The sequence below is a fragment of the Propithecus coquereli genome, unplaced genomic scaffold (genome assembly GCF_000956105.1).
Source record: "Propithecus coquereli isolate 6110/MARCELLA unplaced genomic scaffold, Pcoq_1.0 Scaffold216, whole genome shotgun sequence".
NCBI lineage: Eukaryota > Metazoa > Chordata > Mammalia > Primates > Indriidae > Propithecus > Propithecus coquereli.
The window spans coordinates 2167812-2180523 of NW_012146745.1; the positions used below are offsets into that span (position 1 = coordinate 2167812).

The 12712-nt window shown below is 40.8% G+C and overlaps 1 protein-coding gene across 1 annotated transcript in view; it reads right to left on the reverse strand.

The window, feature by feature from the left end:
* Positions 1 to 12712, reverse strand: part of PAPPA2 (pappalysin 2) — a 288939-nt gene that overhangs the window by 108180 nt on the left and 168047 nt on the right. Inside the window, exons 12-13 of the mRNA XM_012644643.1 lie at positions 5800 to 5935; positions 5386 to 5602 (exon numbers count right to left, since the gene is read on the reverse strand). Coding sequence (XP_012500097.1) covers positions 5386 to 5602; positions 5800 to 5935 — 353 coding nt within the window. The remainder of the gene's footprint in view (positions 1 to 5385; positions 5603 to 5799; positions 5936 to 12712) is intronic.

Below are 12712 nucleotides of genomic sequence, written 5' to 3' on the forward strand. Positions count from 1 at the left end.
AACTAAATCAAATTGATAACAAAAAAACTATATGAAAGATTAATAAAATAAAAAGTTTGCTCTTTGAAAAGATAAACTAAACTGACATGCCTCTCGCTAGATTAATCAGAAGCAGAAAAGAAAGGACTCTAATAAGCTCAATCAGGAATGAAAAAGAAGAAATAAAAACTTATACCACAGAAATACAAAATATCATCTGTGAATACTATAAAGATCTCTACACACATAAACTTGAAAATATGGAGGGAGGAAATGGACATATTCTTAGAAACACCCAACCTCCATAGGCTCAATTAGGAAGAAATAGAATTCCTGAACAGACCAATATCAAGTACCAAAACTGAAGCAGCAAGAAAAAAAACCTTTCTAAAAAACAAAGTCCCAGACCAGATGTTTTCACTCCCGAATTTTACCAGACCTACAAAGAAGAACTGGATAAATGTCAATAAAATCCAGCTCTAGTATTCCAATGCAGGTGATGAGGGTGGATTTGGAATCAAGAGGCAACAAATTGATTGATAACTGGCACACATTCTAAAAGGAAGATGATAAAAAGTAAAGATGGGAAATGGTGTGGAAATTGCCATAAGTGGTGCTCCAATCTGGTGTTAGAAGGTGCTTGATACAAATTTCACATGTGTTGTTTTCAGTTAATTTCACAAGAATACACTGTGCGGTAATTTCTCCTTGCTTCCCACTTAAATATATACAATATATAAAAATAAGAAAATTCTTATCAATAGCAAAAACCAAGACTGGCAGCCAGAACCTGTGAGGATTTCCTCCTGATTGGAAAATATTTGGAAGACAAATTGAGAAACTTCATTGGAAGGCAAAGCATGCCCTTTTTGTTTTCTGAAAAAGAGTGAGTAAGGAACACAGCCACACTAAAAGAAACATGTTATTCTTTCTTCATTCCCTGGCTCCTGTAAAGACCATAAAACTGGGCCCTGATTTTCATGGGTCAGAAATCTGTTCTCCATCCACTATCCCCATCAGTACCAACCTTCCTTTTTTTACTCACTTCAGGACTTCAGGTTGGCAAGTACAAGGGCCTTGGTGAGATGGGGTGGGTGTGGAGACATTGGCAAAAGCCATTGTATCTTGGGAGATAATTGTCCCAAAGGTTAAAAATGACCCAAAGTTCTAAAGAATCCTAAAGGCTTAAGGATCATGAAACAAATTTTAAGAATAAAATCTCAGAGTAGTTTGACATGGTAAAATCTTACTGTCTTAATAAACAGTGCAGGGAAACTATGTGCCTTGGGCTCATTGGCAGTGAAGATAGAGGGAGGTTAAAAATAAAAGAAAGACAAATATTTATCAAACAAATACAAACAAAAGGAAATCAAGGATGGAAATTTTAATTTCAGACAAAGTAGAATATGAAGACAAAAGCATTTAAAGGGACAAAAGAGTTGCAAGAGGTATGATCCTAATGAAGACAAAGCTATCACAAAAAGTTACACACCTCATTATATGGTATTAAATTGTAAAAAATTATAAAAAGCAAAAATTCTTTGAAATACAAACAAAAACTGAAAGAAGCACAATTGTATGGAAGGTTTACACCACTTTCTCAACCTTTCATAGGGCTAGTAGATAGAGAAGTCTAGGTACATAGGAGGGAAAATATAAATGCTATAAAGAGATGAGTAATAAGGGTTTCAACAGTTGTCATCAGCCCATGTCCTGGTAAAGGAGATGAGGTTCTTCATCTCCAGAACATTCTGCTCTGGGAGTGCCTATGGATACCATCAGGTAAAATTAGAGAAGTTACAATCAATTTTTCCACAGTATCCATGTGACTGGGAAAACAAAATTCCATTGCAGGAGAAAGGCATGCCCATCAGCAATTCTTGCCTGTTGATAAATTCTTCTAGCATTGACCTTGTGAATTTTCAAAGTAGAACATTAAGAGTCTTGGTTATCTGCAAACTAATTTACTCACTTAGGCAAATTAATATATTAGTGTCTGGATTATGTTTCAGACACACTCCCATTCCCATTATATTAACAAAAAACAGTGGTCTCCACTTCTCAAAGCCATCAATACAATCCTGGGGTGATTGGAGGTCTGCCTGATCCCAGTGCCATGGCAAGTAGTGCAGAACCTCTCCCTAAAGTGGTTACACAGAGCTGGAAACAGCTGGAGAATAAGAACGGACTGAGCTCTTACCAAGCACTGGTGGCCAACATCAGGAAAACTAAACTTGGTTTTCAAGACTAAGGGGTTCAAGATCAGTAGACTAAGCCCGAAGGACATAAACTGGGTAGCCATCATAAGGTAATGGGGAACAAGACTAAGAGACAGACAAAAGCCAAAGAGCCAGGGAATGAAGAAAGAATAACCTGTTTCCCTCTCATCTTTTAGTATGGATCTAGTCACTATTTGCTTTCTTTCAGAAAACACAAAGTGCATGCTTTGGTTTCCCATTATGTTTCTCAGTTCAGCCCCATCCATTTGCAATCAGGAGGAAATCCTCACAGATTCTGGCTGCTATCTTGGTTTTGGATGTGGATAAGAGTTTTCATATTTTTCTGAATTGTTGATATTTACATGTGAAGCAGGGAGAGACCACTTTGTCCAAGACAAAGATCGTGAATATCACTGGAGAGCTGGACTTAGCTGAGATTCTGTGGGCTAATAAGATGGGTTTAAAAATGGAGCACTGTAGGAGGGACATGGATAACACATCTCCTACTGCCAGGCATCTGTCAGTTCTCCCCTGCCCGTGGAAGTATTAATGGAATTCAGGTCATCAGGGGTAAGAAGGAGGTAGCGAGGAATCCCTCTCACTGTGCCCAGAATCTGAGGGTTTCATGTTATGATGTATCTACATATATTATACAACTCTGACTGACAAAACAGTACATAAGGATTTAGATTTGAAGTATATTCAAAATTAAAATAAATGGTGTCTGCTAGGCTCCCTGTGTATCGAAACTTACTACATTGCAATGATTTGCTGGCCGACGAGGAAAAGCTGATTTGCATGGCTGCCATCAGTCACACGCAGTCTGGGCATGCTTATGCATTCCAGATCCACTCTGCATAAACTGGAGGATCATATCCTATTTCCACTGGCTTGCATGCATGCATACAAAACTTGTTTTTCCCACAATGCCACGTGAAAGTAAGTGAAGAACTAGCAGCAATGATTACCATGAATCAACTTCTTTGTTGAAACTTCACAGCTATGACTGTGAGGGGCATGCTTACCCCTTATGTCTAGAGAGGCCATGACTTCTACTTTGTTGGTTTGCTCGCTCAGTTCTGTTCCATGGAGCATTCAGACATAAAGTTGACAACCGTCATTCAACCCAGTTTTTCATGCCTGCTCTGTGCTAGGTCGCCTGCTAGCTGTGGAGAGATACTGAGTCAAATCCCCCCTACAGGGAGCTCGGGGTTTAATGGGAAAGAACGACAAGTAAATGAATAATTACTACCCAGCGTGACAGCTGCTTTTTCAGAGTTGGGGTTATGTATTGTGTCCTGTGGAAACAGGGAGCGAGTTTGCCAAAACTCCACAGAAGGCGCGTCCTGATGGGGGAGTATGAGTTGAAGTGAAGAAGGACTGGAAGGCATTCAAGAAAGTAGGAACGTTATGTGCAAAGCTCATCGAGAACACGTTTCAGGGACCTGAAAGAAATTCTGTATGGCTGAAGCCCAGAGATAGAGCCAGTAGAGAAAATAATTTGAAAATATATGAGAGGGAGGCCATAATTCTAATAAATGTTATTTTAATAGTCTACATTCTTATGTTAACATTTGAAGCTGTCTGCTCACTAAGAAGACTTTAGAGTTGCAGTTGAACTGCTAACGTTAAAATGTCCATCATCCAGACTCTATCCCTACTGTTTCTCCCTTCCTAGCACTTAGAACAATACCTGGCACACAGTTAGTGCTCAATTAACACAAACTACTATTATTGTATGTGGTAGATAGCTGCTAAGATGGCCCCAGTGATTCATGCCCTTATGCAAACCCCTCTCCTTGAGTATGGGCTGGACTTATTGACTCACTTCTAATGACTAGAATATGCCAGAAAAGTAATGGGCTGTCACTTCTAATATTATGTTGTAAAAAGATTATGGCTTCCCTCTTGGGCAGTGTTTCATGTATTCACTCTCTCTGGCTCTCTTTCTCTCTTGGGTCATTAGCTATCATGCCATAAGGACACTCAGATAGCTTGTGGAGAGGCTGGCGTGGCAAGGGGCTGTGTCACATCTGTGTGAGCATGCTCACTGCCAACACCTATGAGTTTCTTCCAGCCACAAGAGTGAGTTTGGATGTGAATTCTCCAGCTCAGCTGGAGCTTTGAGGTGACTGCCACGTTAGCCAACAGCTTGATGAAACCTCATAAGAGACCCCAAGCCAGAAGCACCCAGCTGAGCTGCATCTAGATTTCTCACCCACAGAAACTATGAGATAATGTTTTTTGGTGTTAAGCCACTACATTTTGGTATAATTTGCTACACAGCAATAGATAATTGAGTTACTATATCAGTGCCATCTCCTCCCTATCCCTGTGAGCACTGGGTTCCTGGTATATCTTGGATGGGCATGTTGGTACTGGAATTCCTCCTTGGCAATGGGGCACTGCTTGGAACCCCAGCTTTTGTGACTAGGATCCTGATCACCTAGTTAACAAGTAGGTGATCTTACTTCTCTCCCTGAGGGAACAAACCCTGTCACCTTTAGTCCCACTCAATTGATTAGACCATTCATAGAATGATTCTAGCTTAACTGTAGTTCAGATTGCTGTGTTTGGAGTGCCTCCTCCCCAAGCTTGGGCACATCCACACTGTGAAGTCCAGTCCCTCTACCAGCTGCTGCTGAGACTCCAGCCAACCTCACAGCCACATCTGACTAGATGGTGACAATCACAGATATTCACAGAAAGACATGTAGCTAATGCATTTCCTATTTCCATATGTAATCCTAAATGATAATATGGCATGCCTTACAAATAATTATTAAACTTGCTGTATACACTGTCCAGGTGGGAGCATGTGGAAAAAATACACATTACTTGGGGAGCATTGAGTGTTTGGCAGAGAGTTTTTGGCAGTTTATCTAACAATGTTGATTTAAAGCCAGTGGTGTTATATGTAAAAAAGATGTTAAGACCTTGTAATGATATTCAATATTTACATAAAAACTATGATCAGCTAAGAAAAGAAGATAAAAATATAAAACCTAAGTGTGCCTTCTAAAAATTATTCTCCGCTTGCTTCCTATGTCTTTTCAGTAGTTCCTAAATCCATTTTTCAGTTAGTGATTGAGCAAGCACTGTATATACAACACTATATGACTAAACCATAGCAGTCTGTCATGACCACAAGAGAAAGGGAGGGAAAGGAAGAAAGGAGACTTTGTACCTGTGTTTCTGATGACTTTGCCCCTTGTGCTCTGCGATGCAGTCATTGGGAGCTGAAGGACTGATGTCGGAGGGTGTCCTTAGAGTCACAGCTGAGATGCCCACCAGTGGGGATGAGAAGTTCAGCAGCACTGAGGTGGTAGGAGGGAAGAGGATATTCGGGTGATGGGTCACATTGATAATCAGTGGATTTTGCTGGCATGACAGTTCATAGGTTCCTGAAGAGAAACAGGGAGATGGCTATTTTAAGCCATTCATCTGGTACCATATTTCCATACCTAATATCCATTTTATCCTCTCAATAGGTGTGTGATGCAGGGAAGATCCCAAAAATATCAGAGATAGACATCAAGCTGACTCCTGGGTCTATCGGGTTGTCCTCCTGTGGCCCTAAAGGGACAATTTTCAGACTCACCGAGAGAGTGGTTGCTTCCACTGACATCAGTCAGGTAGAGGGTCACTGTTGGCTTCTGATGCTTCCCAGGGACCAGGCCATCGGTCGTCAAGAAAATAAGAATTGCTGTGGCCACTCCTGGTCTACTGAAACACACCTAGGCATAAGCACATTTATGTATAAGTCATTATTTTCACTGGGCTATCAGGGCACGTGTCTTACCATTTTTATTCTTAGAAAGCTCACTATTTATAAAGTAAGAGCTTCCTTCTTTACAAATGATAAAAGCATGGAGTATGCACAGAAGGGTATTCAAAGTTGTACCAAAAGTCAAGTTGAGATAGTGAGAAGATAATTTTCAGCTGCTGAGCAGCCCATCTTTTCCTGAGACTGCTTACCTCAGCTGTTTCCTTTTTTTTTTTTTAACTTGGACTTGCCTTTCTTCAAATTTCTCAAAAAGGTCACTCAAAGAGACCAGTGCTGCAGACAATAAGCCACCACACAGCCAGTCAATCCCTCCTCATTGCCAAGGGAGAGCAGTGGACAGGATGATCATCAAACACCTTCTGAACTGTTCCAAGTTCTGGGCTGCCATAGCTAGTCATCCTTCCCGTTTTCCTATCTCCCCACTAAATTTTTAACAGAACCTCTTATTTAGCATGTGAACCCTGACATGGAAGAGAGGGGACTACGGAGTCTATTGCTTCTGAGATTAGAACCTGCCAAACCGTTTATTCTCAAGAAGTCTTCCTGGCGCATCAGGCATGGATACCCTGTCCCTGGCTGGAAAATGAGCCAGCACTGAGGCACAGAAAAATTAAGTTACTTATCAGGAATATTCCTAGACAGTAAGGCTGATTAACATGAAAATAGACTTTCAAAGTAAACTCTGGGAGTTTCATCCCTGGAAATTCTTTGATAGAAAAGAAAACATCTTAGGAGTTGAAGGATAAAGTACAATCTCTCTATTATTACCTACTACTAAGAGTCCAGTGTTTATTTTCCACAGTGGACTTATTTGATGCAATAATTCTACTTTTGTTTTATTTCCTATAGAAGAACATTATTCTTCATTTCTGTTGAGAATAAACGCCACTTTCCCTGGTGATACCTAGGTGTTATATTATCAGAATCTGGTGCTGGACCTTACAAAGTTCTGTGTGCTTTCTCTAGCTTTCTATCAGGTTATAGGGGTGATAAAGCCCCAAGAAAATTATTCTCAGTGTGAAAGCAGAGTACAACGTCTAATAGCAGGGACCTCCTCTAAAAGTGGGCACAGGAGAGTAAAATATGTTTTTCATTTTAACAGGAATTCTTTCTTGTCCACAGGCTGATTTTTCCTGAGTCTTGGTGGCGTGTTTACAGAGTGTCCATCTGCCCTGTTGGCTTAATTAGGGCGATTTTATGATTCGCAGTGGTCAAAACAGCACAGCTCTCCCTTCTTCCTCTCTTCCTTTGAGGGAAAGACCAGCCACATACTCTCTTTCTATAGTGTCTTTTTTCTCCCCTTTTTATATCCCCTCTTTGAAGTAATAAACATTCCTTCATAACTTAAGAAATACCCAGACCCATAGGTCACAGCTTGCAATACGAAGCCCTTTGTCCTCGGCTGGATGAGGGCTAGACATGAAAGACATCCTAAGGTAACGAAGAGTCCAACTCAAAGCCCTCAACTCCAACAGCAAGTGACATCAAAGCCCCCTGGGAACTCCTCTTCCTTTCCATAAACCACCAAAGAGACCTGAGTCCTGGAAGAAAGTTCTGGGTCATTTTCTGAGACAGGAGCAGACAGAATCCAAACAAGTACCTGGTGGCTTTACCCCAGTAGGTCTCAGACCTGAAGAGTACAGTGGCTTCAACAAGAAACAGGAGAGCTCAGTCTTGCCATCTTCTGTTGGGTCCCAAAATAGATACCACCCACCTGAAACTAGTTTGTAGAGGTGGGTCTAATGGTGTGTGTGTTTCTGTCCTGAAGGCCGTGCCCAAAACCTCCAACCTATTTTGCATCTCTTTGCAATGTGCCTGCTTGCCGTAAGGGTCTTTGAATACCAAATCACTTTCAATCTTAAAGATTTTCCTGGTGGCAGTGTCTTTGTGCCGTGATTTGTGGGAAGAGGCTATGCTGGGATTTCAGGCCATGGCTTAAGGAGGAAAACCCCAGGTGAGATGCACAAAGTAGACACAGGAATGTTGGGCTACACAAAGCAAAGAGAGAAAAGTGTTTGATCAAGTTGTGGGGTGCTGAGTCTTGGGCATTTCCTCTCACAGTGACAGGGAAAGGCAGCCAAGTTTCATTCTCATTTGAACCCTAAATATGTCCCATAGCAGCAACTAAAAGCACAAGAAAGTATAAACTCTCTTATTCAACTATTGGAGCCTCAAAAGTAGAAACTAGTGTGAATCTGCATATATGTATATATTCGATCCGAACAGGGGCAAAAGGAGTCAAGCAAATTCACAGTTCTGGACAGATTTGTCCAGGCAGAAGCCCTGGGTTTGCTCTAGGGTTGATCTTTGCTAGCTACTAAATCTGAGCAACCTATCTCTCCTCTCTATACCTAGGGTTCCTCTGTTCTTCAACTGAGAAGCAGAGATATTACCTATCTCATGGAATTACTGTGAAGATTAAATTAAATTACTTGAAAACACAGAGAAGAGTGCCCATTGTTTAATAAGGACTCAATGTTCAATAATTCTTATTTACAAAAAATATTTTTATCCTGTTTATACTGCAAGAAAAAAAGGTGAAAAATAAAATTATGAAATTAAACATGCATGTCCATGTTTTAATATACAGAGAATCATGCTTTTCTGAAATGTAGAGGCTAAACAATTTCATATATGCTATTTTCAATGGACACTTGTAGACATGTGAATCGGTATTCCTGGTTCTGCTTCCGTAGAAACTGTCGATATTTGAAGCTTTTGGTGTAGAGTATATCTCTATTTTATCAATTGAATCCATGAAAAATACATTTTACATACATATGATTCTTTCAGTAGACTTTTCAGAAAATTCAGTTAAACATGTGTTTATTAAAAAATTGACTTTTGCTGTACATAGAGACATAGAAACTTTTAGAATTGACAGTGTAATTAGAAAACTAAAAATGTACTCTTTATTTAAATATATTTTAAAAAGTTGTTCTTTCCACAGCCAGGTCATTTATATATATATATATATATATATATATATATATCCATCCAGACTAATTTTACTTTATATGAAACAGTGAATTTTATTTCTAGACATGAAAAACAAGTAGTAGCTGGAGCAGAAATTTTGGCAACAGGAAGCTTTACTCAGTCTACCCCAAGTCACCTGTGCCACTGCAAGTGTGACACTGCTCCGATCACCACACCCAGTGCATGCTTGTGAACAGCTGTCCCCTTCAGGAAAAAGCTCACCTGAAGCACCTCTTGGGCACTACTCAGATCTGAGATGTGCTCCAGTCACACCCCAGGAGAAAAATTCAAAGTGCCAGGAAGTCAAAAGAACTGTTAGCTTTATCTAACATTTTATTATTTGTTTCCACAAGGAGATCGCATTCGTGTATAACATGGACAACGTAAAATTAATCTGGGCATTCTCTTACAAGGAAGAAAAACTATCGCCAGGTAGCAGGAAGGAGACAAGTCCTTTTAGAAAAGCAAATGATTCTCAAATCTGAGGAATGGTCTCAGGATAGAGGGATTGCCAATAAAATCAGCACAGTGAATATAGTACAAAATACCTCGCGACAAAGAGAAAACGTAGAATAAATATGAACAGGTAGATAGATACCGACACACAGATAGGGAGAGCCAGCCCCACATGCACAGTTGCTTTTTCATGCAAAGACTGCACGCTAACTACCAATCTCACTGCCAGCCGTTGGTGAGAGTGAGACTGAAAGAATGTCTCTCTCATGCAGAACTTTTGGAGTGTAAGAAATCCCTCTTCGACCTGCCTGCTGGGCACAGACACACTCAATTATGCTCCCAAGCCAAGCGTTTCAACTTCCAGGTCACCCTTTGCGGTGGTCACTGGATAGCAGACCCTGAAACCAAACCACAAACTTGACAAGAATCTTCTCTGAGGTTTTAAAATGCTTTTGGTTAGTTACGGGCTTGTTGTTTTTTCTGTGTCTTTCCATTTTCACTCATCTATGGCACTTCCTGATTCCAGAGGGAAAGGGAAGGCCCTTGAGCAGGAGAAAGTAGGCAGACACGACCTTCTGTTTGTGTATCACTTTACAGTTTGTATAGCACTTTACAGTTTGCCAAGCGTGAGCACACGCTTTGCCGGAGCATCCACCAACTCATTGGTTTTTATTTCTATTCGATAATTTTAAACTATCATACCCCCAGGTTACAAACATTGTATTATAGAAGTGGAAACTAGGATTCTGAAAGCTTCCGTGACTTCCCCCTAGGCAAAAGCTAGAGAGACAGGAACTTGGGTTTTCTCACTTTACGTTTTGTATTCTTTTGACTACACCAGTGTTCTTAATTTGAGGCGAGCAGAAAACCATAGACTAGAAAATTTATTGACATTTGTGCCTTCTCCCCCTTCAAAATTGAAGTCACATAAGCTCTTAGGCATAAAAGCTTTCTATAATTTTAAGGGGGCTGAGAGACTCCTTTAAAAGCCATCTGTGGCCCAATTAGGGTTCAACAGAAATAGGATTAAGAACACTGGCACTATTGGTTGAACCAAACGACTTTTTTGTAAGTGTAATATTATCCAGTATTGGACATTTTACATAGTTCAACCTAATAATATTGCTATGTGTATAAACTTCAGATACTTTGTCAAGGGAGACATTAACTTTCAAAGTTCCCAGGGATCTTTCCTGAAGTCCAAATCTAACGGCTGAAGGGAAGGGGCAGCCACTGCCCTTTGCCAGGGAGCTGCCTTGGCTGTCCCCATCACTGAGGGTGTGAGTCAAAGCGGGAGGAGGGGTTTGAGTCTGTTTCGACTTCCTTCCCACGTCCACGCCCTTGCACCTTTCCATACTGGTCAACACCAAGCTGACTGCCTGCGGTATTCCTTCATACGAGTAAGGCTATGACTTCGTGTGGTTCCTTTCTCAGAGGGGTGAGATCAACCTGTGGTTTTGTGAAATGAAGAGAGAACCGCTATCCCGGCCCCCGCTATCCAGGAGTAGACGCTCAGACGTGCGCGACTTGGGAAGCCAGCGGAAGAGGATTGGATGGTATCAGCTCCATTTCCTTCTGAGGTCATTTCCTCAAACTGTGATTTTAGATACCAGGACTCAGTCTACAGAGATTCTGTGTTAGAAGAGCTTATGGGACACCACGGAAGGAGGTTCGGAAGGTGAGAAAACCAAGTCCATAGTGGGTGCTGTGGTGTCATCCACACACCCCCTTTGTGACTGTGGCACTCAGTTCCTAGCAAAGTCTCTTTCCAGAAACTGCAATCAGAGGACAAAAGCCTCCTCACACAAGGCCATGCCACTTTCCTGGAGCAGGAGGCAGGGTGGGCAGCCAATAGCCAGTGACCCTTTGGTGAAGGTGCGTGGTATACAGGGGGCAGGAGGCACAACCCAGAGGGGCCACCCCTGCTCTCTCTGGGATGCTGACACCTACGTGAGGCCGTTTCGGCTCCTCTCCTCCCTCTGTTCAATCCTAGTCCTTTCACTCCCTCACAGACGTTGATCCAAGGGGCTTCTCAATAAACTTTCTGCACGCAAATCTTCATCTCAGAGTCTGAATCCTGGGGAAGCCCCACTTAAGACAAAGCCTGAAAGTGAGAAAAGGTGTCATGGAACAGAGCTGGAGAGGGTTCTCTTGGGACCAGGAATGTATTAATATAGTGAGGGGAGGAATGAGAGCATAGCCCAGCTGGGCAGGCTTCCATCCCGAATGAAAAACATTGCTATCCCAGTTATTCGTGAGTCTGTGAAGTCGCCATGTCTGGGACCTGCAAAAGCTTCCATGTAAAATCAATAAAAAATTATATTAGTAGCAATCAAATAGGAAAGGAGGAAATTACCCTCTGGGAATGAACTGTTCAGCCACTGGGAGCTGAAATTCTTTTCTAGTGCACTAGGCTAGTTTTTGATGAAAATGAAAATCACATATACATAGTTATTTTTGTTTTTGCAGGATTCCCAGAAAATGCAGGGATCTGCATAGGTTAATTTTTCAAACAACAGAAGATTTTCTTTTGAAGCCCATGAACTTTTTAGAAATTTCAATCATGCATATAAAAATAATTCCAATATACCTTAGAAAATGTTCTGCCATCTTAAATGGAGAATCCTGTACTTAACTGAATAATCAGTTGATGAATTGGAGGCAATTATAAATCATTCTGAGTATCAATTATTTTACTGAACGCTAAAATAACAATCCTCTGAAGCAGTGCTCATCAAACTTTAGCATGCATACAAATCGCTTGAGGATCTTGTTAAAATGCAGACTATGAGTTAGTTGAGTGGAGATCCTGCAGTTTTAATCAGCTTTCTGGTGATATCAAAGCTTCTAGATGCCAACCACATTTTTAGCAACAAAGTTTTAAAGGTATTATTAGATCTAATTATCTTTGCCCTTAACAGTTAATAGTCTAAGACTATAATACTTTCATTCATCATATTTGTTTATTATCTTCTTCTTTTAGAAAATCACCATTGAGCTTAAACTTAAATGCAGAACCAGAAGGAATCATCTAGTCCAAATACTTCATTTGAAAGAAACTTGAGGAGAAAACTGATGCCCAGGGAGGTTGTATGATTTTTATAAGGTCATTTGACTGGTTGATGGTAAAAACAAGGCTTGCAATACTGGTCTTCTGAGTGTATGTTTACTCGCAGTTTCTAAATCTCCTACTAATGTGTTGTTCTCTTTCTATAGCCACTGAAAATCCAGATAACTACAGTGGTAGAATTGAATGTGAAGTAAACAGGCTCTACCAAAGGGTCTTGTCAAC